The sequence below is a fragment of the Bombus terrestris genome, chromosome 6 (assembly GCF_910591885.1).
Source record: "Bombus terrestris chromosome 6, iyBomTerr1.2, whole genome shotgun sequence".
In the NCBI taxonomy this organism is placed as follows: domain Eukaryota; kingdom Metazoa; phylum Arthropoda; class Insecta; order Hymenoptera; family Apidae; genus Bombus; species Bombus terrestris.
In genome coordinates, this window is record NC_063274.1 from 4,106,708 (window position 1) to 4,134,378 (window position 27,671).

The window sequence follows — 27,671 nt, forward strand, 5'->3', positions numbered from 1 at the left end:
TAAGCCTATTTCAGGGGCTGGAGTTTTCAATCAGTGGGAAAGATCCACCTCGTAATCCTTGACTGAAACAAAAAACCAAAAGAGGATTAAATTATTATATATTTTTCTTCTCGATGCAACTAAAAAAAAAGCAGAAAATAGTGTGAAATAAAAAATTTTGACGGGTTTAAAGAAAAAATGTGTTTTATAAAAAGAAAAAATAAACTTTAAGGTGCTATAACAATTATTTAAATAAACCTTTTGACGAACTTTTCTAGTTCATCGAGAAGAAAAATCTATAATAATTTAATCCTTTTTTGGTGTTTTGTTTCAGTCAAGAATTACGAGGTGGATCTTTCCCACCGATTGAAAACTGCTGCCCATGAAATAGGCTTGGAAATCTGTTATAATTTTTTTTGTATTCGTTAAATGTATATAAAACCATACCTCAAAATTCAATAACTTCACTTCTTTCTTTCCCTTCTAAAAAAAAAATCACAAAAAGACGCTGTTTTAGAACATTCTAATTCAGGACACCCCCTTAATACTCACTCAGAGAAGCAAATTAATCGACGCATCAGCACGTGTGTGTAATGTTAATACTCGATACGTAATATAAATATTCCTCTATAGCGTTGCTAACAAATCTCCCGGTTGATACGACATTAAATTAAAATCAAAAAAAAAAAAAAAAAAAGAAAAAGGAAGGAAAAATGACGGAGGTGAAGAAAATATCTGTCTATCTACGAGCAGCATTGTAGTTGACCGATGTTCGTTGCAAGAGTTATGGAAATTTCGAATGAAATTACGACGACGAGCAGCGTCTTTTCTAAGGAAGAACTTTCGACTTAAAATCCCTCGTTCGATTCGACATGGCTGGTGTTCGCGAAGAAAGCACGCAGCCGCGTCTGTTTTTCCGTTTATACGAGTCGTGAGATAGGTTTCTAAAGACGAACGAGGTCTATCAAGTTATGCCAAGTTATGCGACGTTATGAACGTGATTCGCATTTCTGTCCCGATATGCGTCCAAGCTACGCAGATCGAAATAAATGGAAACGAATAATTCTGCAGCGATTCATCAATTTCTCTATTTCGTCAAAGCTCTCGCCTAAATTTTCGTTGAAATTTCGCAACGATGTCGAATTCTGATTTACGCTTTTAACGATTATTCTTGCCTAGTTTACGTTGTTAACGCGAAAATCAGATCGCGTGAAATGGTCGACACGGAGAACACGCTATTGATCGACCGTCTAAAATATATAAGGAGGACAATTGCGAATGGTGGAGGTGGAAAATAAGAGAATTTTGGATCTTAGCTTTCTGAAACATCCTTACTGGCGCCGTTAAATCCTCACTTGCCAAGTTGCGAACCTTTAACCTACTTTCTCTTTGACGCCCCCCTCTCTGTACGCGGCCGGGCTGCATTTAAATCGTATTTATTTAACCTGTGACGAAACAACCGAAAATAAGAATCTCGACGATGTTATCGATCAATTTCCCTCGATTTAGAGCATCCGTATCGATTACGCTAATAATGCTGTTACGAAACGTCTATTTATATTTCCTATCGATCCATAACGATGTAAGAGGCGAAAGGAATCAGCTGATTGGATTGCTGGTTTTCAATATAAAGGCACATTTATTCGTCGATTAGTCAACGTGCTTAAGCAAATGCAAATTATTCGATAGTCTTAATCGTTGTTTAAGTTTACTCTTCGAGACAATTCCGCTATTAAGATGTGATAAATCGTGAATTTAATGTCAACGTGACAATATCTGAAGGGACGGTAATAAGAATCGTGGACGCGAAAGTCGTGAGTTTGAATGTTGCTTTTAACAGCTACAGGGAACGAGAGAAGGATCAGTCGATATCGAGTCATCGGATCGTGATTCGAATGCGAATCTTCTATTTGCCGTTCTAACTAATTAAGTTTTCCAATCAGTCGACGAATTGTTTCCCCTTAAGTCTAATGTTTAAACTAGAATAGTTAATCGGATCGTTAACGGCGTAATCGTAAAATTCCTTTCAATTTCTGTCTTTATTCGTTGTATTTCTCCTTTTTCTATGCAGCGACGTACAAAAGTTTCAGATAGATTTTTCACTTTATATTCGAAAAGCGATGTCGAAAAGAATTTTGATCGATATCGAGTATGAAGAGTACGATGATACGGCAAGTAAATGTGATATTAGTTAAGATTCTTTAAAATATCGGTTTTGGGATATAAAGTGAAAAATCTGTGTGAAACTTTTACACATCGCCGTAAGCGGCAAAGATTCTTTGCCAATATAATAAAACGACAAAATAAGAAGCGAAAAGTGTAAAATAAACATTTGTTTGTTATCTAGCGAAACGAACGATATGAATACGGGCCTTCTGGTGGAAGTTTGGTGCAAGGGTTTCCTGTGGGATCGTTTCCTGGGCTACTACTACGTCCCATTATCAGAAGTGTCCTACATGAATGAGGTAACGTCTAAGCAGTCCTACAATACATCCACTGGCACGGTATCGACAGGGAAACAAGAACAACAACAACACATATCCTCTGACAGCATGCGAGACACGAACAGCAATACACAGCCACCAGACATCATCAGCACGGTACACTAATTGATACATGTAGCTAGCCAGATTTCTGTCTTACCAACACTGCAGATTAATTTCTAAACATACATGCGACCCCGCTGTCATATTTCCGAGACGCGGTTACAGTAAAATCATGATTACACTCTCGACGTACACAGCCCCTAAACGGGAGTGGGTGTCCGTAATATTCGAGGATCGATTAGAAGCGGCGTGTCTCGATATTCCGTGCACGTGGCACTCTTATCACGATATGAACTCGATTTTCGCGTGTACGTCGACGTCGTGTATATTAAATGAACCCGTGCTCGTTCACGACGTATTTGACGTAAAGCCGGTATAAACGAAAAAAGAAAAAGTTTAGAAACTAGGAGAATAGGCAAGCAGAGGTTCTTCGGTAAAAATAGTACGTACTAGCTGCCACGAAGTAATTTGCAAAATCGTAATCGATGGTATTCGAGATTTACGATCTGAACGTGTTACCGATACTTAACCGTGTGCGGTGGTTGAACTGTTTCGCGAACCGGCGGTATCTTCCGATCGGTGTAGATACAACTAGGCGCGAAGGAACGCGATTGCGAAGTAGCGAGACGTTTAAAAGCGTACGAGTTCCACTTTACGACTGATCGATGATACAACACGTCAGGCAGAAATCCCGCGACACTTACGTGAAATAGCGGTCATTTTTTTTCTGCTGACTAGTTTCCAAGTCAACGAAGTCAGCGTGTGTAATGTTGCATGGATTTGCTAAAAAGAATTAATCACCCCTTGGAGACCGATATCTCGAACCGTGCACTGTTTACCGTTTAACTTGGGGCACGAGGGAGTCATTTTTTCAAGGAACATTGACCAGACACGATCGACATGCAAGGTGTAATTAGTACATCGGGTGAGATCTTGGACCTCTTCTTGTTACAAAGGACCGGTAGGTGTGCGGCGAAACAGAGATTTGATTCGTTGTTTAGCACGAACCAAAGGCAGCTATTCGTCGAAGAACGACGTCAAAAGCCTAGTGAATTCTTTATTCGTATCGCTCCCTTCCCCGTTCTGTTATTTTCCAAACGACTTTCCCGTAAACGCCACGGGATCGCGCTCCATCGAGCATAAACTTTGCACGATTTTGTAACAGAGGAAAGAAAAAAGGAAGCGTGGCAAAATAAGGGCATGGGATATAAGGCATGGTATACACCGGCATACGGCATGCTGACAGGTTTAAATGGCATCGCGTGAGTGTAACTGATCGAGAAGGCTGCTCATAAAAAAGAGAAGGAGCAATACGTGTGCAAACGACCGGTTTAAAAAATCCCGTGGATAGATCGGTGACACGATACATCGTCGTGGTAGGCTTCTGTAAGAGATTTTATGCCACCTCGTACCAGGTATCGCGATAGTAAACTCGTGTAGGACACAATGTATATTAATAAATAGGCCGCTGATGTTTATGCATTTATGAGAAATTTAAATGTGCAAAAATGTAAATACAGTATGCTTAGGCATACAAAATGTACTAACGTAAGTAAAGTGGTCGTGAAACGAATTTTTATTTAGACTCCGTCTCTTTAATCGTGTTCATAGAAACATGAATTTGCATGAGCATACGCAGTGTGCTAATGGATAACACGAATGAAAAATGAGATTTTTCTATTTATTTGCTGATTATTTTAATTCGAATTTAAATATCTTGTTCTCGCCGTTCGTAAGAATCATCTCTCGATACTGATTTTTCGTTAAGAACGATTTCATCGAATTTATGGGAATTACTTCTCTACATCAGTTTTTCATTAAAAAGTATTTTTTTTTTTTCATTCAGAAAGTTTCATCGAGTATTATCTCGAGTATTGATCTCTTTTTCTTCGTAGTAACACGATTGTGAGAAAGTGGTGAAATTTTTGTCGAACGAGTTAAGGGTGTTTGAAGCAGAGTAATGGACGTATGAGAAAAGAGTATTTGTTTAGTTCGAAGTGTGAGAGGTACGAAAGTAGAGTGTTTGGACTAATTGTAAGTTCTTGAGTCATGACGCGAACAAACGTTCTACTATCACCTAAGGTTTTCAGCTGTTTTTCTTTCTCATTAGATATCCTTTCATATATATACCACAGTGGCTCAAGAAAATAGTCGAACGCACGTTATGAAAACAATGTTACAACTAATATAAGATATACGTATCAAAATTACATATTTAAAATTTGGGACGAATTCGATAACATTCGTCGGATGTTATGAAACATTTGCGGAATGTTATGAAACATTTGTTAGAATGACGTACAGAAACAAGGTCAGGAAAGTAATCGAACGTCTAGATATTAAGCGAATAAACCCCTTAACCTACGATTTACGTTCGAGAATTTTGGGCCGAAAACGTAAACAAGCTCGCGCAGCCTTCGAGCCATTCGCACGATTTGTGTAGTATGTACTACGGGCTATGCCCGTAGTTGTAGGTTAAGGGGTAAACAATGCTTTTGTATACAAAGTGGAATCATTCGTAGGCTCTGTTGATGTGGAAACATCGCGTAGTGAGTTTCTCGTTACGCTGTGAATAATATCAATTCGCGTACCGTCCAGAAATTCGAAAGGGAATTGATATTAAAATTGTACAAAGATGGAAAATCATATAGGCAGGTGGTCAAATTATTAAACGGAAGTGTGTCTACGATACGTTATATTATCAAAAAATGAAAAAGCGAGGTAATAGTGACAAGAAAGCACCGTACTGTCAGGTCAAAGACACTAACTAATAGAAAAGAAAAAGCTATTATACGCGAAATAAAGAAGGATCCAAATATCCTGGCTACGAAGCTTACTCAAATGGTTGCCAACTACTTCGGGAAGAATAATTACGAGGAAATTATGTCGCAGAATTTTGTGACGCAATGATTTCCATGTTGGGATTCCAAGAAATCATTCGTTGACAAGAATCAAGCCAGACGTTTAAACTCTACGTAGCAATTTATGAACGAAGATACTATTTTTTGGGATAAAATTATGTTCTCAGATGAAAGGAAATACAATGTATGTAGATCGAATGGACATCGCACGTCTGGAGCAAAGCCAATTCAGAAACGAATATTAAACATTTATGTCCTGCTATGAAGCATAACGATGATTCCGTGACGTTGCTTGTACGGCTACAAACGGCACTGAGAATCTCGTTTTCATAGGTCGTATTTGTAGAATATTATTCTAGACACGTATAAATCTTGAAATATTTTTAAAAAATAATTTAAAAGACAGCGCTATAAAATCGAGATTATTGAACAATTTTTCTTTTCAACACAACAATAACTTCCAGTCAAACACTGAGAATCTCGTTTTCATAGGTCGTATTTGTAGAATATTATTCTAGACACGTATAAATCTTGAAATATTTAAAAAAAATAATTTAAAAGACAGCGCTACAAAATTGAGATTATTGAACAATTTTTCTTTTCAACACAACAATAACTTCCAGTCAAACACGGTCGGAATCGCGAAAGAATTGTGAACGTGAAAAAATTATCGTATAGTATGTATAACATACGCCCCCACAAAGTCTCCGGATTTTAACTACATGGAACATTCTTGTGGGCGGAAATCAGTAAAAGATAAAAAAATTACGACATAACTTGGAAAGACATATTAGTAAAAGAGACAAAAATTTATTAAAGTATGGAACTATGTGTCTGTTCGTTATAAACAAACCTTCTGTGTGTTTTACATTACATTGAAAACCTTATACCAGACTTCTTGCTGTTTTCTACGCCAATTGTCTGAGCGCAGACCGAAATTCGTAAATTCCGCACAAACGTAATTTGCAAATTCGCTCGGGTAATATGCGACGATGCTCTCATTAAAATTTTACGGCCAAAGAGTTCTGTTTTCCTTCAAATTTCGTTTATATAACCCACAAAAGTAGTGCACGGTCTACATAAGCAAGCAAAGAAAACTAGTCTCGTTTCCACCGTCAATTCCCTACTTTTGATTTATGAATCTTAAAATTAAGAATGATAGCGAACTACATATCCCTATCGATGTTTCAACTTATTATCGATATTCAAAATATTATCTTGCATTTGAAAATCCATCGCAGAAATTCCACAGCTTTACACTTTCCCTGTCAAACGCTGTTTCCTTTCACAATTAGCAAAACGCCAGGTATCGACATAATAATTACTTCAAATCAACGTGCCGCTCGTGTTTCATCATTACACGTCGGATACCGCGAATTATTTCCAAATAATCTTGGAGATCGATAAGTGAACAATCGGCAAACACAGAGTAACGAAGGGTACGGGCACGAAGAAACGTAACGATATCGAGCGTTGCACGAACGGTTTGATTCGACTACGGCTGTTTGTTTCGTAGAAGCGTTGGTCCATTCCCGATCGACCAAATATCGCGCGTGCATCGAGTGGATCATCGAAATGACTGGATATTCTCGCAGAGCTCGCCGTACATGTCCGCTGGTGCACGTGAAATGAAACTGAAACGAGCGTTTAGTGTTTACACATGGAACGAATCTCGGATCAATTGACGCCGGTTATACGTTCGGATGGAAGTGTGTAACGAGTTTCAGGTTAGCCTTCATGATGTCGCCGTTGCGCCGGTTTGGTCTGTGCATCGGTCCAAACCTGGTCGATAATGCGATTACCGGTGGACGCCAGTGTTTGCCTCCGTGACTGTCGCGAATCGGGGAAATAAAATGTGATATCTTGAAAGTTCCGCTCGAGGAAATCGCCAGTTTCTGCTCGCTCGAGAATTAATTCGATCGCCGCCGACAAAAGCTTCTTCATCTCGATCGAGTTCGATGTTTGATCGTCCTGAAAATCGTGAGAACCTCGAAGCCCGAGACACGTGTGTACGCCCGAGTGTACATCTTCGAAAGGATATATGGGATACAATTTTGAAATTACTGTTCAGGTTATTTCACTTTCTAAAATATTTGTGCTATGACGAAGATGGTTGTCCAAAAATGATAAAAATCTTGCCACGATTAATTCGTACAGCGATGTAGGTACTTTCAATGAATATATTATGTACGTTACTGGTTTACGCGAAAATGCTTAATAAATGATTTAAATTCATAACCAGTTACTCGTATAGTATAACAAATATTGCTTTTAGTTATTAATATATTGATTTTCATATTTCCGTAGCACTCGAGTACGGTTAACGCGAACTGATTATAAAATGATACTTATCAATGATGGTATACACGTATTAACCTTTCGATTAGCGAGATCGAGAATTTTCCCGATTCAGTTTTACCCTGAGCACGATTCGTCGATAATTGGAGAGTGTAGGTAGCATCTGATCCGATCTATCTCGTTCCGATTCCCTTATCTCTCATCTTCTCCATATCGATGGTTTCTTGTTAATTTAGAAGAGTAACGATACGATCGCGGGTGTAATTACGCGATGCCAGCGTTACCGTTAGCTTTGCTCGTATAACACGATTTCATACTCCGTGTTTCTTCTATCATACTTTTGTAATGAAACATTTCTTTACCACTTTGCAGATAACCATATTCGCGACAAGAACTGTAGAATTAATAAAAACAGTTAGAACTGAGAGAACGTATTTAGCGGTGAATCGCATTTAGAAAGGTTACAATGGCTTAAGTAATTGGCCTTTTCATCAACGGAAATCGGAAAATCACATCAACGGATCGTGTTACCGGTGAAACACGGTAGACTGGCCCGTCTATATGCAGAGTCCGCTTTCACTCTGGTGACACAGGTGAACTGCGAACTACAACAGGCTTACAGCTTACAGCCTGTCATAATCGATCCCAGAATTAGATTTCCTCTTGTTAATGTCATAGTACGCGCAGGTCGATCGTTCGTCGACTAGGAAGTTATTTCTTCCTTTCACCATTTCTCCGTTTTCTCTTTGTTTGTTACCTAACTTTCTTCTTTTTTTTTTTTTTTTTTTTTTGAAGGAAGACGGTGAACTTTCTATTTTTCCTTTCTTTCATATCTTATCTTTCCACATCGTCTATATTTGTATTTCCTTGCTTTTTTTCTTTTTCAACTGGCGTCCTTTACGCGCTTGCAGATTATTTTTACGCTAATGACAGTTCGTCTCCGTATATAAAATAAATAAATAAATAAATAAATAATACGAGAAAGCAATCGTCGAGCGGAGCGGAGAACGATCGAAGTTTCACAATGAGGTAGAAGTCGAACTCGTAAAGGAACGAAATGTCTGCACGCGAAAGGTTCCGTTTGTGGTCACAGAAGTCGTTTCCATTGTTCCGTACAAAAATATCGGGTCTCTGTTCCAGTTCGCGATCGATTCGATATTCGGAAGGAAAACGCTCGTTGTTCCCGTGGAAATCGAATGGCCGACTAATCGTCGGAAAAGGTGAAAAAAAAAACTGTGTCCGACGATGGCCTCCGCTATTTACGCTTCGTCTCATTTCGCTCGCGGATTTACAATTCGTATTATGCTAATTAATAGCTATTAATAATTAACAGCGAATGTTAACGATACTTGGAAACATTATTTCACTTATCTTTCGCATCGTCCTTGTCGGCTATTTCTTCGTCCCGTAAAACACACAGTCCGGGAAACTCGGTGATATCGATTTGCATATAAAGTAAGTTGGCCGCTACTTAGAAGTCGTATGACAAATTGGTCGTGTGGAGCAATTTTACTTGGCAAATGGATACCTTCTTTATGGCGGCGGCCGGATTGATTGTTTTCACGCGTCTCGATGGCGAGAGAAGGAAAAATTACACTTCCCTATCGTACTTTTAATCTTAACACTCGTTTTGTAATGTATCGTCCCTTCGCATTAAAAGCCGCGTGATTTATGTGAAAGTGTAAATTATATAGAGACGTCTCTGTCGGTGTATTTGAACGGATTTTATTACGCCTGACTATCGGTTAAAGTTTCCAAGAAAGTCTTAATAATAGAATTTTAATCATTCGGCCAAAACAGTTCCTTCGTTTAATTTCGTTATCCTTTTCTTTTCTTCTTCGGGATCCTTTTAATCGCGAAAGGTCTAATTCCTTTCTCTACATCGTTCTCGAAACAAAAGGTGTGAAATTCACGATGAAATTAAGGTCCATTACGTCACGAATCCTAGTGGCCATTCCCCGAGGTTCTTGAACCTGTAAGATATTTTCCTGCGAGAAATTTCGACCGAAGAATTCCTTTATCTACCGTTCTTTCTTCGTTCGCGAGACTCGGTCCACTGCACTTTCATACGACGATAAAAGGGAATTCATGCTAATTAAATTGGACGGCTTCTTTATCAGAGACGAACAGAAGAAACGAGGGCGTGACCATCCTTGCATTCAACAAACGTAGTTTTTCTCTTTTTGTCAGTGAAATTAGAATACTTGGTTCGAGAACTTCTCATCCCTGTTCGCCGTTTCCCGTTTCAACATTTTCACGATATGTAGCCTACTCGCCGTTCCTTATCCTCTTTAAATATAAAAGAAAAAAAAAAGGGAAAATAAAGAACGCGGAGAAACGTTAATTGCATAACCGAATATCGATCTTCGATTAAAAATAACTCGATATTCCTTTCAGCTACTTATTCGGTCGGTTAATTTGTCCGCGGTAACGAGGATATCGAGTTATAATAATATTCATCCCGTACCCGCAAGTCGATCAATATTTTTAAAACGAGACCCAATTTAATGAAGTCAAAATAGAATCGCAAGGTTCACGAGGTCGCTTTGATGCGTAGAGAGGCTGCTCTTTAAATGGGACGCGACGACGTTTCGAGCGTTGGTGAATATGAAATGCAGCCGTAAACCGACTGAAACGGTGAATCGGATTCGACGAATGGTGGCGATTGCAAAGTGCAAGAGCTTAAAACAAAAGAAAGCGAAAACTGGAAGGCCCTGTTTGCTTTTTTCCGCACGAAGTGCACCAAGTGCATCTTGTCTTTCGACGGGAGGATCGAACAAATTAAATTAGAGGGCAGCCTTACCTCGGATAGGGGTGTAATTCAGTCACGTGCGAGTGGCTACCCCCTCTTTTATACACATTCGAATACTCGTGTCGTTCTTTGGTTGGCAGGCGCAACCATCTTGCACAGATTTGTCGTAATCTTCTTGTAAGCGTTCGAGCGAACGATAGGCAATAATCACGGTATATACGTACGTTTTATTGTCCATGTAAGTATTCCTTTCTGTCTGTATCTTTAAGATCATTCTTAACGGCCCAAGTAAATGGGATAATAAATTTAATCGGGAAGGAGAGAGTCGAGTGATATTCTTCGATTTTTCGTTGATACACGCGAAATCCTCTCGGTTAATACGATCCTCGGAAACAAAGACCCGCTGCGGCTACTTCGCGGATATTAAACGCTTTCCTATATTACACCAGCTATGTTATAAACGCAATATCCGGTTTTACGACCGTACGATGGCCGCCATAAAATAACAGAAATGCGAAAATTCTTCATCGGAGAGACGACGATGCCTCCATTGACGTTTGAAATTGATTCAGAGATTACTCCAGTAACCGACAAGTCAAGTTTCTTCTTTTCGAAATGGCAAAGGAAACAACAACGGATACTAGAAACAGAGATTAGACGAAGATGAAAGGCGAAGATCCTGGTCGCTACATTTGCCAGAAATTTCTCTGAGAATGGAGCAAATTGAATTACGAAGTGGCACGAGTAAGAGTTGCGTTTTAAAGGTGGCATTCCTGTAGTTTTCTTGACTCTGAAATCAACTGGAAGGCAGTGGCACACAGAAGCTCTCGGTACCACTATCGGCAGCTCTGTTCCCTGGCAACGATATCCTCCGCGGTTCCATCACCGCATCACCGCTGACAATCCCTGAGTGTCTTCTGGTTGTGACGTCACTTGGCGCATAGCCAGCTCGCCACGCTCAATGAAACAGTCGGGGAAGCCAAGGCGACGTGGTTCACGTAGCTTTACGCCGGCGTTATGTTGCTGCGTGCACACATTCGAGCTTGGACTTGTGTGGCAACGACCTTCGCAAAAGATTTCCTGGATTTGTTCACGCGCTTCTCCCTCTCTTCGTAATATTCGTATCGCTCAGTTGCGAACAGCACACAAAAGAGAAAAAAAGAGAACTGTCGAGTAAACAATTGGAATTTTACCGGGGAAAATCGTTCGAACGTATCGTCGTTTGATATTTAAAAGTCATCGAGCGGAGAAAATTCCCGAAAAGTAAACGTTGATCGAATGAAAAACGAAATATATTTACATTCGCAAACAGAGAATACGTGGTTATAAGCATCACGATTCGCGTTTATCGAGGGAGAAGAGGGGAAACATCCGTAACAAATTTCTGTTTGCTGCGTTAATTGTCTTTGCCATTGTTCCATTCTATTCTATGTCGAAGTTCATCGTGGAAACCACGAGAACGCATTCGTGTAGTTACGATCGTCGCTGTCCGAGCTATGAAATGTTCTGGCCGTGGTTACGGAAAGAGGATTGATGAATCACCGGCACACTGGTTCCTTCATATTTCTGGACGATCGATCGACAACCCTGGCGTTCCAGTGCTAGCGGCAGCTACGTTGACGGAAAAGAGGACGGCGAAAGTAGATAGACGAGGAGAAAGGAAGGGATAGAAGGCGAGCGTAAAGGTGTAAATCGGTGGGAAAGGGAGAACGGAACGAGGAAAATAGAAAAGTACGATAGTGGAGGAACGAAAGAGACGGCGATAATACGGAGAGCGCTAGGTAGAGAGACGATGCGTGAAAGAGAGACAGAGTTAGCCAAAGTTAACTGATAAACGGTGAACAAGGAAGAAGATGACATGAACGATGCGGTAACGCGTAGATGACGGAAAAGATAACAAAGGCGATCGCGATGACGAACAAAGGAAAAGGGACGAAGATGTGGCATGGCAAACGTGGAAAATGAAAGAAAGGGCGAAAGAAGAGGAGGGCAAGTAAAAGCTGAGGAATGAAGCGAGATTTGTGAGTGGAAGCCGAGGGCAGGTTGCTTTTCCTGTTGCGAGGACAATCTGGGTCAAGCCCGGCTTAAAATATTCATAAAGCTGCACGCGAGATCCACGTACGACCGGTTCGATTCACATTAGAAATGCGCTGACTGAGGTATGTCAAGTAACTCTAGAGGGATGACGATGAAACATCACCGTTGATTCGTCCTCGCTTGTATTAGTGATCAGCGGTAACCGGTGTTCGTGCACGCCCACTCCTTTTTGACAGAGGCTTGACAAAGCTCTTACCAACACCCTCCGCCTCCATTTTCCTGTCCCACGCGGTGACGGTCTGCCATTTCTGGCTGCTTCGGGGCTGCATACGTCGCGGTAGCGACAAAATCCTTGATTTTACCAGTTGAAGAAAGCTTTGCCCGCGCGTACCAGCGGATTTCACTGTGTGAAACGTGTCAGGTCTTGAAAATGAAAGTTCAAACGCGAACGGTATGCTGCCGAAAGGAATTCCGGTCGCCGCTCCAGCGTCCCCTTCGCTGCACGTCAACGGTGAATACTTGCCGAATGACTGGAATAATATCTTCATTCTCCTACAGAGCCAGCGTCCATGTGAAATTATTGCGATAATCCGGATCCCTTGTGTTTCATGATTAATATACATACTCGCACGTCGTACGTATGCCAGTGTATATTACGAGATTAGCGAATCGAAGGAAGCGACAAGTAAAACTATGAGGTATCTCTATGGTCGGTTTCTGTAACTGACACCCAAGAGAATCGATTGGAATCGCACCGATAGAGTAATCGATCTTCCAGTGATTGCAGGTTTCCGTCAAAAAAGATTACTTTCCGGAATTTACATTTTCATTAAAACGGCTTAAAATCTCGCTGAGCGGTGCTCCGTCAATAATGTCGTCCTTCGTTTCGTTACACCGAAAGAGGGATTTGTCGTTAATCGGGGATATTTTGGTGCTTCTTTAATGCGTTCCATTGCGCTTGTGGATTAAGACAGAACCACGTTCGAAGCTAATCGCATCTATGAATGCTTTCTGTGAAAAAAATTGCCCGGATCTATCCGCGTGTATAAACATTCCGTGGAAGATAAAGAAGAGAAACGCCGAGAGGTCAAGGTATATCTGAGCTTGATGGAAATAAGATCCAGGGTCATCTTCGTGATCCATGGAAGATCTCAGACTGATGGATGATTCCTTGTTAACCAGCTAGTGAAAGCAGAGTGAAAGGAAATTACGGATCGATCGACTTCGCTTCCTTCGTCCCATCTTCGTCTTTCCCACTTTTCGTTTCCTTGCCCCTCTTGAAAAAAAAAAGAGTGGACGCCACTAAATTGTTTCTCTAATCCTCGAGAAATCACGTCCGACCGACACGTGGTCGAGTAGATCCTCGTCGTGTACGCTCGTTACCTGGATACGGGCTAAACGGAGTTTGCTAGGAGGTCAAATCTTTGGCTGGATTTTCATTTGTAGCGAGCAAACTCTAGCTGGAGTTACCTGTTTGCTCTTCGTCGTAGATTGACGTGCCTTCGATATGCGAATTGTTGACTCGAGAAATTGACGAACGACCATCGGCTAACTCTTCTTTCGTTCCCTCTTTTTTGACCGACGTTCGTTATGCCACGGTGGATCGTGCCGAGCCACAGCCGGGAATTTGATTGAGTAATCGCGGTTTATCCATCCCCATGTAATATTGGCAGTATCAGTTTTGCGGTATCGTTGCGTGACAGATGTCTAAACAATTATGGAACGATTATAGTCCCTTTCGTATATCTTCTATGTGTCAAACGATCGAATTTTGTTTCCATTGGAGTGACGAATTTGAAACAGCATTGATAGGGTCTAATCAACGTTTAGAATTATATTATCTCATAGCGATAAAACGAAGAACCGACTGAGAAAGCTTTTTACTTCGATATAATAATTAAATGAATTTAATAAAAATAAAATTGATAGAATATACAGTACGCAAATGTAACTTGAAATCGAATAAATATGAAATGTCTGCATGAATCGGGATTAATCCAGTTTTTGATATCCTACAGATAATTCTTTTAAGCAAAGACTTCGATACTGACTGTCCATTGTAATCAGCGATATCAAGTATACAAAGAGAATTAACATAAACAAAGAGGCAGGATGGAATTTTAATTCCCCGCCTAATTAACCAAGCCTGTTATCATTTGTCCCATAATGATTTACATTTCTCGTCAAGCCGAGCGAAATAACGCTAGCACGCAAGGAGAACTGCCATTGCATATGTCAGACAGATCGTCGGTCTTGTCGCCCGTAACAAATGTGCCTGTAAGTAGATGCAGGCCTGCAAACGTCAGACGTAGGAGCGCGTGTCTTCGGATTCACGTGATTAATATACACGTATTCCGCTCAAATAGGCAACTGGTATCCCCATCGCGCTATATTTACAGCAATTTCCACCTGACTTACTGGAATCCGACGTCACATGTTCGCTATGCCTCGATTCTAAGAAAATAGCCCCATAAATCGAATTACGATTAAGTTGTTTTTATTTCGGGTAATAGCATCGTTCATCAGTGGGGGCATTTTTTATTAGTCTCTTTTCACATGTTTCATTTTCGGTTTGCCTTTTTCTATCATTTATCATTAGTAGACTGAAGATGCTTGTACAGTTTCATATTATTATGAATACGATTAAAGAAACGTAAATCAGGTATTTGTTTTACTTGCTAAACGTTATAAACAGTATTTGTTTATCTTTGTTTCTATAAATCCATAAATATCCACAGTTTACTAATCAGTCCGCAAAGAAATAATATTGTATTCTTATGGTACTCTTTTATCGCAGCTGAATTTTGAAACTTATTTGAGCGCCAGAATTCCAATGTTACACGTCGTCTCGGTTTTCAAAAAATTAACGAACTCACGGTTTACAAAAACACAGTCCTTGAATACGTTTCTCGACACAGATATATGTACGTGTATGTATATATTCCGTTCAAACCAATAGCCAGCATCGCTGTACTGCCGTAACAGGTAAAATAGAGCTTCCTAAGCTTCGAAGCTTATCTTAGCCGGCACTTTCTTTCGACGAATCATGCTAACAGCATCGAATTTAAATTTTACCGTCGACGTCTTTAAACGACGTTTCCTCCAATTTACTACATCGTAATTTTCCCAGAGCATTAAATTTTCCAGCCGAAAGAACATCCAGCTAAACATACTTGCGTCCGAGTTAACGACGTTTCTCACAAGAAACGTCGCAAACAGACGAAGAGTTCGAAGGAACGTTCATTATCGCGTTTCTTCGTTCCTGTAGCAAATTGAAGGATGCACCATGTTTGTCTTGGCGAAATCCTCCCTTAGAGGGGGAACTTCGTCATTAATATACTTCACCGGATATCTCCCTTGACGGAGACGGAAATCGTCGTATTCGTTCGCCTTGCGCGATGAATTCGTGCGGCGCAGCCTGACGTTCGTAATCATTTCTAGTCAGCTCGAGAGTCATTGTGTCGTTGCGCTTAATTGCGGAGGTGTCTTGTCCCATTCGCGAGTATCCACCAACGTCACCCTTCGTTGCCACTGTAATTCTCTTTTTGTCCCGGCCCGGTTCCATTGCGAATCTTTACATCCACGTGACACGGCCACCATTGCAACCACGTTAACGGTGTCACCAGTACGTTCGCAAAAAAGATACAAGCGGAAGGAGAAGTGAGAGGAATGCGATAGACGTTAAGAATCGTGTCACCTACTCTCTTGTATATCGTGATACCTTGAATCAAGATATAACGTGTGTTTATGACAAAACTGTTCGGGATTTACGATGCATTGAGTTTTTATTAAGCTTGACCTTTTTACGATCTTTACGACACTTATCGAAATTTATTGGTATTTTCTGGTGATTTTTTTATGGTTGCGAAACGTTCATATCGATGATCGTACAGGATTTATTGATGTGCTTTCTTTCTGTTCTGCGAGGGAAAGAATCTGTTTTTCGAAAGTATTTTCGGTATATACTTAATGATTTTGTGTAAAGTGATTGATATACTGCACGCGAATAAGATGTAAGTGAATGGATCGTTAGAAAGCACGTAGAATTTTAACTTTCTAAAAATATATTTCGACTACATTCTTCTTTAGAGTTTGTTGACATAAGACGTGCTCCATTTCTGTAAAAAGGCTAAAAGATAATAAAACGATACTTACATTATTTCATTAGCCAGGTCTGAAATTTCTTTTCAATTATGGCTAATTAAATAATTTCGATTCGCATGATCATCAAAACTATGCGTATAATCCTAATACCTCGTTCAGTCAATAAATTGACGGCATAATATCAATTGTTTGAATATCATTGCTGTCCCAAACGACTCGTCATATTGATCGGATAATATGGATATTCGTATTATTGAACTAACATGAATATTTGTTCGATCCAAATAATTCTCGCGCGGTAAATTTACATATTTTCAGTCCCATTTTATACACATCCCCTGCACTGCAATATCATCGTTTGCTAGATTCCGTGATTCTTTTTTCAACGACTGGCCACGTTTCGGATCAACCGAGTTCATTTGGATAGAAGGAACGCGATGAAGGGCTGTTTTGCTCGTGGCGCTAGCACAACCGAACGAGAAAGGAAAGGGCAAAGGAAACGGAAATGACGGCCGATAAATTGGAGAAAATTTGTTTCCTGTGCGGCGAAGGGACTCGTTGAGAAATCATATTGAGAAATCAAGGCACTTGATGAAAGTACATATTCGTTTGGTGAGCGAACGAGAGATCGATCGGCTCGCTTACTTTTCCACTTTATGTAGCTGTAGCCACTGTAGGCCGCGGCCGGTACGTCTTCCCATTCAATCTCCTATTTCTTCTCACGTGGTCGTCACTATAATTGGGCTTGGTTGCCCGGAAACAGATTGATACCGGAATGGGAACAGAAGGGACACAGTGTGCGTCACACCAGCACCACCCGTGACTACTAACCTAATTTGCGTCTCCCTGATAGCACCATAATCGTATAGAATTAATTGGAACGAATCTTCGCCAAGATAGCGGCGCTGCACTTTTACCATAGCCACCTCGGAAATGTCGGTCCTCCCGGCTCGAACGCCGCTATCCCAGACGAAAACAAAGTTATACTTTTATAACAGCTGTAAGCAGATAGTCGGATGATTATATTCGTAGTACAGACAAATTAGTTGTGAATATTGTTATAAATAAGGGAGAAAGAGAGATAAGTGAGAGGTCGGAGTGTAGGTCGATCGATCTTGTTCAACGATAAAAACGATACGCATAATGAGCATAATGAGTTATATCTGTCGCCGAAGCTGGAGAAGATGTCGCGAACAAGAAGACATTTTGATTAGCGCGCCTTCTCTTTGTCTTTTGACTTTTCTGTTTTCCGTATCCCCGTCATCGTGTCTACAGATTCTATCGCTTTTCATTTTCGATGTTCTAGCAACGTTTTCATCCTTTCGTCTGTCTCATGTCCAATCTGGAAAATTAAATTTTACGTCAGTTGAAATGCAAGAAAAATCAATAGCCGCTGCTTGTACGTTTTCGCTATATATCATACAGACATGACTTACTGCCATTTCGACGGTCAATAGATTTTAATAGAAGGCTTGAAACGATCGTTCGCGTAATTGTATTTCCCTCAGTTGATTTTCGCATAACACCGAGCACAAAAATAATTTTGCAATTGAAGATAATTTTCCAAGCGATAACGACAACTTTGAATTGCCGGTTTATTTTTCCGCGAAGATCACAGAGAGAATTTCTTTGCATTCGTTAGTATCCACTATCGCGATATCTATTTTTATATTCCTGCGGGATTGCATAAAAAACGATTATACTTTGTATTTTTCTACGATATTTCATTTTCATTGATGCAATAGAAATCAATTCGTATAGTTAGAAATAGAAATTGCTTTACTAAAAAGATCAGTTAAATTTTGAAGCTAGAATTAAAAATACCGAACAATGTGGCTCCGTGCATTTTAATTGCTTAAATAAAACACGTTTATAGTTGATGAAATTACGTTGAGTCATTATCTGACGCTTATTCTGGTATTTGCAGATGCACCGCGGGTTATTAAAAATTTTTCATTATACAGCTATGAATAAGTCACTTTTTCGTGACCATGTGACGAATAATATGTTCATAAAAGCAAGTTTTTAATAACGATTTATACTTGATCTCATTGAATATCAAATATTAATTACAACGTGTTAGAATAGTAACATTGACACCTGGATATTTAAAAGAGAATTTTACATATACAATTACGTGTGTATATAATTATAGAATTCTTAAAAATACATTCATTCGGAAATACGATTCATTCAGAAAGTAATATAACAAATTTTTCGACACGGACGTTCTGAGAACTCTATGCCGCATTATTCAAATTTGCCGCGTATTTAAGCAGTACTGTTATAACTTTCTCCGATAGATAGAGCGATTGTAGCTAGAATCCAAGATGGAGATGTGAAACGCGGTGCGTGTGAAGCGAATAACGGTGTTTCAAATTTCTTAACAAGCAACTTGGTGTGTACTTTTTGAATCAACGATAAATATATCAGAATCTTTGTAACGATAGTGTGGATAAGTAGCTTCCCGTAATAGTAACATGTGAGTTTTGGATTGGGAGCGAAACATTGGATTTGGCGCGTTTCTACTGTCAGATGACAACATTTGAAATTACGAGGTATTTATCTACGATGAAAATATACGTATATACACTCAAATATAAGTTTTAATCGTACTAAACATACGTACTTTTAAGGAAATATGATATTATTGAAAACTCAAGCTGATAGCGTTATACACTACTAGGGTTATGGATATATTATATATACATACATACATACATACATACATACATACATACATACATACATACATATTAGACATCAAGCTTCTTATCGTGTAAGCTGTACTGAAATAAAACGTAGACCAGGATATGAGAAGTATCTATTATTCTCGTACAGAAGATTATTTACAAGAGAATATTATTTCCTCTTAATGTACAAAAATTAATTTAACTTTAGCTTTCACACTGTTTCGAAATCAATTTAGATAAGAACAGTTTATTCCTATGGGATCTCGTTGGTAGTAACGTCACCTTGGTCCCTGCAATACTATAGTCTGGAAATTACTTTAATCTCGAAGTAATTTTGTCACTCAAGTTACTTTAGTCCTTGGAGGTTATTTTGACTGAAGCCAAGGTTGAAATTACTGTAATTTTATAGATCTGCTTTTAGGGCAGAGTTACATCACGTTAGAGATTATTTTGATCTTTATTGACGTGTTTGAAAAGTTTCTTTAATTCCAGGGAACACCTTAGAGATCACTTTCGTCTTTGGGTTACCATATCCTAGAAGTCAGCTTGGCGTCGAAGACTTCCTGTCTCGTAGGAATTTCATACCTTATCAGGAGTCACATTTTCCTTTGGTCTACCTTGGACTCAAGATCCCCTTAGTATCAAGGTCACAGAGATTAGAAGCTTCATATCTATAATATCCTAATATCACAGCATCGTTAAGGTTTCTAGATTGCCAGCGTTCTTAGATCGTAGATTATCGAATTTATTAACATCGTTACGACCATTAGAATACCACAATAATGCTCCAAAATTACATAATTATACCCTAAATTCCACTTTCATAAGAAATTTAGTACCCTATACCGTGATTGTATCGCGATATCATAGTCATAGTCATTGTTTTTATATTGTCACTTAATGCGTATATATTATGGAATATTGTTACTTTGTGGTATTCTTATTAATTTTTCGATTAACCCGCGTACAATACTTTTCCTATTTACGAATAAAATGACATATTTGCAGACATATTTAGCCACAAAAGCTTTAACTGTATTTTAAATCTTCTTCTTATTTTCTCTTATTTATCACGTAACATAGATATGTTTACGTACTACGATCAGTTAAGCAAGTACATTAAATGGCATCATTGTTTAAGCGATCTATTAGAGTAGTTTCGGAGCAACGGCATTAACAATGAACCGACCCTTTCCTAAATCTCGAAATTTGTAGCTACCTATCGATATTGTTACTATCGAAGCACGAGCCACAGTAGACGTGGTTCATTATCAGTTTAGTTAATGGAATAATACCCATGACTATATCGTGTTGTTAATAACTTCATCGGTAGGTTTACATGCGTTCTGATAGGAAACTATTTATATATATGAAACGCTTCTCGTTCCCTTTACTTCTTTACATATACGTTTATTTTTGCTCTGGATTTTCTCACGTGTTTTATTCGCAAAGCCTCTTTCGATTTCGAATCCTTGGAAGTAAAATTAGTAAAGTTTACAATTGTAAGCATCGTGATCGTTGACCTTGTCTTTCCGCGTACTTTGTTCATAACTCACGAGCGTTTTCATTCTCCGGTCTTATTACATACGTAAAGTTTTTTCTAGATAAACAGCCTGATTTCTATGGAAACGGATTGGATAGATACGTTTCTTACTTTCACGAGAATCAGTTCCCTAACATAATCCCTATTTGTTTCGCAACGCGAGTCAGAGCTAACGTGTATTATCCATTCACTTAAACGAGATATTTGATGAGAACGTTGGCAAATAAACTTCGCGTCTCCTTCTATTCTTTCTTTATACATCCACAGGATTCTCCGTAGAAACATGTGAAAATTCTTGAAGACATTTTCTTAAAAACTCTTAATCCTTGCCTGACGGAGGAATGTTTTATTTCACAGCGATAAAGCGGAGAACAGACTGAAAGATAGACTTTTTGCGTCTATGTGATAGCTAAATTTACTTGAAATATAAAATTTGTTCGTATAATATAATGGAGTAATAGTGCGTAAATGTAACAGAAAGCGATAAACGTAAAATACCTGCATGAGTCCAGGGACTGGCACAGTCTTTCGAGTGATAAAAATCGAATAACAAGAAGAATTTTTACGTCCACCGTTTAGAACAAATTAGGATATCAATGTTAATCGTATGAGGTAGATTGCGAACGTCTATCCACTTATGGGAAACTTAAAAAATACGGCATCGGTATGACATTAAGCTTAGTTGCGTTGATAAAAATTCTCGACTGTTAATGATTAAAGTAAAATCATTCCGCCATTAGATTTTCAATTCTTCGATTTTTGTCGATTGCTCACAGAAAAATAAAAATGTTTTGCCTTTGAGCAACGCTGCGAATTCGACCGCTGTACCTGGAATAAATTTTCAACGAATACCTATGTCGGATTTCCTGTATGCCATTAAGTAGATGGCCGGCACGACCTTTAAATATACGTACAGATTGTCGAAAAGGATCGGTTCTGCACGTAAAAATCCAAATTAACGGGAACAAAGGTCTCGCTGGAGCGTGATTGATTTGATCGCTCAGCCGTCACCAAGCGTTTAAGCCGCAAATCCGCCCTGGAGTTTGAGGTTGCGCTTTTTTTAAACGATCAAATATATGGAGGTTTTACAGCGTCGCGTCGCCTCTTCCTCCCTGGCCAATCTATCGAATTTTTTACGGTTCTGTAATCACGCATAACAATCAGTTTAATTTGGTAACGACCGTGTGCACCGACTGCGGTCAACTTTAATGATTTGTTAACGTTCCAACGTTGACCTGCTTTTGACTATTTGGCTGCCATAACGTGTCGGATAACGTTTAAGGGTATTAAAAATAGGACCATCTTATTTTAACCTGATCTTTAATTAGATACTCCGGAGTATTTGCGTGTCTCGTATCATTTTTTTGTTGACTGAAAATGTTTATTAATGTTGCAAGTTACGCGATAAGCAACTGCATATGCATTTTCGATCCGCTTGTAACTGGTTTTTCTAGGCAAGCGTGATATTTTAGTCGTTATTATATTATATTTTCAGGTAGACTTGTAACGCATCTCTGGGTACTAATTTAGTTTAGTATATTAGTCGAAAGAGTTCGAATTTTGTAACTCGCAGGTAAATATATCAGGAAATTTATTATTGAAATTAAAGTACAAATAGGATTGAGAAATGAAAGGCAGAGGTAGCAAACTGCGAAGGATTCACTACACTTGTTGTATCTTTTCTATAATTAAACGTCATATTTTGCTCATGAATACAATGCAAAGCTCTTAACAGAAAGCCCATTGATGTAAAATCTTAATCCTTGCTAAATGAAAGCCATTTGTTCAGAACTTTAAATATTAACAAAGACGAGTGTCAAATTATTGTTATTAATGTAATATCGTTGCCTGTTTTTGCTGAAAATTTCTTTGTATATACCAAAAAACGTCTTCTCTTTTTATTAAATCTTCAAAAATTAATAAACAAGCTTGCGAGAATATCACGTGTACGCTTGTCGAAAATCAACGCCAGTAGTATGAAGTCTAACATTGATACAACAGGTGTAAACAGGTAAGTTGATTTGTAGTAAAGGCAGCCCGTTGAATGGAAAGCCGTATTATCATAACAAACCAATTGGCCTCGATTTACATTTCCCTCGCCGCCGTTACATTCCTACCAATATCACGATGTTAGAAGCGTAAATTTACGAAAGTGCCTTATCTTCTCTTGAATATCGTAACCTCCGTTTACATTGTGAATCATAAATGTATCAATATGCCGGCGATGTTGCGATTCAGCTCCTAAATGCGGACCTAAACGCGGAACTACGGAACCGTTCCATGCAAGTTTCATTCAAACTTACGCTTTATGCATCGGTGAAACTGATATTGGTGGAAACACGCAGATACGAATTAAACTCGTCTCAGCGGAATTGTTGCTGACGTTTTCCTTTCGCGCAGAAAATTTTTTTTTGTCACCATCCGTATTAACGCGCTTCTCCGAATGAAATATTATCGACGCTGGAAAGTAGAGACGCAGGATATTCTCAATCCAAGATCTTTCTCACGAGGAAGTAGTGGTTTATCGACTTTTTCTTACTTTTACGCGCAATGTACACGTATAATTACACATTTTCTTACGAATGAATTTTTATTCAGACACACAGGCAGTTACAGTCAATTCACGCGATTAGGATAAGGTAAAGAAGAATCTCGGTCGAGTCAATGCCTGGCCGAGTTCCGTGCCCATTTCGTAAACGGAACGCGTGTGCCGGTAAATTTGAAACAATAGCGAAACCTGCTGCGTATCGTTTCGATGAAATCGCTAGGGGCGGTTAATTGGTCAACGTGATCCCGTTACAAATAATTAAGAGGGAACGGCACGGTGGTAAGATCCACGTGGGCCGCGTAACTTGGAAAAATACGACTCAGCCATGGCAGTGTTCGTTTCGGCTGTAAGTCGCAGCCGGCGGCAGCTGCGGATAAAAGAGAATTGCCTTAATTACGGCATGCCATTTGCAAACAGCCGCGCGTGCACTTTGATAGCCATGCTTCGCAGCTCGTTTCTGAGAGTACGAAACGGCGAAGCCACGGAAAGAGGCCCTTCTAGAATTTATGTACACGTGTTATATGCCTTTAGTCGCGGTACATGGCCATTACCAGTCTGCGCCGCTGTTTCTACCACCGACATTAAATCCTGTATGCACATTATGTATACATACAGCCATGTATACGTCACGCGTATAATATGGAGTATATGCAGAGTGTGATCATGAAGAATAAAATCCTCGCAATTCGATTTATCCGGAATTTTTCAATTAAAATCGATCGTGTCAAGAATAAGCAATCGCCCGCAGAATTTTGAACGCCGGTGGACATTGCGTAGCGAGTGCGTATGGCATTCCAGAAGAAAGCTGTATCGTATCGTCGCGTGACATTTCTGTATTTTCCTTGGAATCCGACGGAACGCAATAAGTTAAAATTGAATTCTCTCGTAATGCTTGATTACTCGCATTTGCATCCCTTTGTGTTTAATCTTGTCAATTATTCCATAAATAGAAGAGCGTAGCGTTTCTATTCTTTGTTACTAATGTTTGATTTTCATTGTAGGAAGGTTCCGGACAATGGGTCAGTCTCGATTCGGAGCTCGAGATGAGAGGCGCCGAGATTATCGGCACGAAAAAGCCAACTGGCCACTCGCTTCTCATAGACTGCCGTTTGGAGCTTCCGTTCGGTAAGTTAGCAGAAAATTCCCTCTTATTCGGTGTAGAACAGTGATGGAAGCATGTCTGTCGAATGTAAGCGTACGTGTCCGCGAACGTATATATGTACCCCAGATTACAGATAAATGAATAGAAAATTGGAATATTAATATTGAAAATCTGGAGAAAAGTCACGTAGGCCCTTGAAATAATTGGAGTAGAAAATAAGCGAATATGAAAATAAATACGTAATTCAATTATCGAGTCGGATTAAAAAAGGAGAAACAGCAGACACTTTGTATCTTTGAAATGGAAAATATTACCGTGGGCGAAGCTCTTTGATTTGCAAATACGCCGTAGTCTCGATCAATGTTTAATAGCCATTAAAGATGTGGCATTGGAAATCCTTAGCAGTTCATTCTGTTTCTTCGGTCGATCGATTCTGTGTGTTGTTTCAGTCTGTGTTATTCCGATATTTTCTATGGCTTCCATAGAGAGAAAGGGAGAACACAATTGATTTGAAATAATCAAATGCTGCTTGTGAATTTGAAGTGTCTGTCGAGGTATCGTTTTACAATTCAAAACAAACAGCAGAGAAAATACTTTCTCGTTAATGTGTTTTCGTTATCGATGTAGAGCGAATCGTTTGACCTTTTGCCGTGAAAATCCATTCACAATTTTCGTCATGGTTATTAGTTGTCATGTATGTAGATCAAAAACCAAAAGAAGATTTTGTTTTTTCAAATGCCTTTTACAATACGTTTATAACCGATCATCGAGATATTATATTGGATATCGCGTCAAATATATTTTAGCTTAAAACAAACGTCGACGGTTATCAACGACGTAATTTTCTACGTTGCGCAGATCCATAAATTCATTTTCTACTTAAACGCCGATTAGTACGTTTACCAAAAAAATATACGCTCGAATAAAACACAGGAGAAACAACGAATCGATGAATATCCTAATTAGTATTTCACGATTTTCATTCCAAACGATTGATAACACGATTCATTTTCTATTCATTTATCCACCTTGCCCACCCAACATGAAGACCTTACGAACCGTCATCATGGTGCACGCAATATGCGCCATACTTTTCACGCGTTAACCAAGTACGATCACGTGAATCAAGTAGATTGCTCTTTACTGTGCGAGATATCGTCGAGCCTACAGCGATTGCCAAAACTTACCTATATATCACAACCGTCTATTGCCACTCTCGTATCTGACAAACACGATTAACATGCAAAGTATCTTATCGAATCGTATTCCAATCCTACTGACTAGATCGTCAGTGTCAGGCGATGTAATCGGTGGAAACAAACTGTAACGTTAAACCGGTGGAAGAAAGAGGTAGACAGAGGTTAAACGAAGGGAATAGGATGTAGTTGTACTAAAAGAAGGTGGCGACGGGTGGGGTGGGGTGGAGATAGGGTTGGGGAGCGAGAGGGTGGAAGCCTGTAGGGATGCATTGCAGCGGTGAATCTAAGGGGTCGAGTGAAATTGCCTGGCAGTAACCGGCAGCACTCGTGTAATCGAGGCGATAATGAAATGCCAGTGGATCGTGCCATTTCCTCGTGATCGACGTAGATCCACTTGAGAAAAAATGAAGACAGAATGGTTCTGCCCTGTGCACAGTGCAGCCGGTCCTCCGCGCCACTCCGTCCGAGTGGCTGGAACTTTTAATTGAGTACGTCTAGAAACTTGTCGAGGCGTTGGTTTGGCGCCTGTTCGCTTCCTGTCGTAGGTATATTGGCCGCTCGATGCATCGTTATGCCCGGCACAGACACGGCTGAATACTGTCAGCTTGTAGGATGTACGTATGTACTTACACACCGCGGTTTATGCGGGTTAGGGTGCTTACTGGCTTCCAAGGAACGTAATAATTGATGGAAGAAAATGATTAGTCAAATAGAAGTATTTGCGTATCTATAGATGTAAATATGTAAAGTATAGGCGAAAAAGAATTTGTAAACATGATTTACAATGATTGAATGAAAATAATGAATTAGCGATTATGCGATTAATAGTATAATTAACAGTATACGGTTAAATAAAATATAGAATGTTTGATATAAATATAACGAAGAAGATAATAATATAAACGTGTAGATTGATATAGGCGATAAATACGAAGGGAAAGAAACTTATTTTGTTATGTGTACATACGTAATGGACAGGATTCTTGTACGGTGTCATATACAACATATACGAGTGTCACATAGTCCAAAGTTACAAACGAGACAGCAACTCCTGAGGTTCTAAGTTCCTAGCGATTCTTTAGATTCGTTTTATTTTCCTTTGTTTGTGCCCCGACACTTACGAAAATGCTTCTATGCACTTACGTGTTACCAAGGAAAGTATATCGAAAGGAAAACGCGTGGTTGTAATGCGCGTGGATGAAAATAGGAAAGATTCGCCAAGTTTCGTATCTTCCGCCGAAACTTTTGCCACTTTCTGCTGGCCTTTGTAACAATCTTTGTTCCGTTGTTCGCCCGCCTTTCTGAAAAATTAACGCGGACGTGAAACGATTCTCGCCGGCTTATTTTCTTGATTTCGCTCGCGATAAAACACGGTCGAAACACGCTACATAGGAAGTCGTGCACAAGGCACGGAACGAGGTTTCAACACGTCGGATCTAGCGTCGTTAAAAATTAATTGCTAAAAATGTATTACTAAATCTGGACGCGAACTAACACCGTTAATAAGCTCGATAAAAGGAAAGAATCGTAAGAAGTTTTGATGAGTTTAAAATGGTTTGTTTACGATCTTTCTTCGTTCCAGGCTTGTTAATCTCGAACGATCGATATTAAAGTGCAGGCCAGGAGGAATTCCGTGACAGAAAGAACGGTATTGCTGCCACAAATGATTGCATACACGCGTCGATCTGATCCGTATGTAACGCAATGCGAGAAACATGCATTATTTATAGCAAGGCGCAGAATAACTGCGAAAAAATGTAAATCCGACTTCCTATGGGCAACGAGCATAACTCCGACTGATTTAGAGCAACAGATAACTGGTATTTTTGGAAAAAACGGGCCCGTGTGTGGAAAACGTAAACAATTTTGAAGAAAGATAGAAGATAACGAATTTAGATAGCGATTTCACGACCGAAATTGACTTTCTCGTCGTTCTCCTGCGCTGTAGATGGAGTTTTTTTCTTTTTTTTTTTTTTGAAGCTCAATAATTTGCAAATTTTTCTAATTAG

At 39.4% G+C, this 27,671-nt stretch overlaps 1 protein-coding gene across 5 annotated transcripts in view; it reads left to right on the plus strand.

Annotated features, from left to right (window-relative positions):
- Positions 1–27,671, plus strand: part of LOC100650524 (protein unc-13 homolog B) — a 377,008-nt gene that overhangs the window by 34,151 nt on the left and 315,186 nt on the right. For 4 of the 5 annotated variants that reach the window (XM_048406369.1, XM_048406371.1, XM_048406370.1 and 1 more), the window contains exons 4-5: positions 2,327–2,444; positions 24,363–24,486. In XM_048406369.1, the coding sequence (XP_048262326.1) occupies positions 2,327–2,444; positions 24,363–24,486 (242 nt within the window). Of the gene's footprint in view, positions 1–2,326; positions 2,580–24,362; positions 24,487–27,671 lie in introns of all 5 variants that reach the window. The other variant, XM_048406368.1, reaches the window with a different exon arrangement.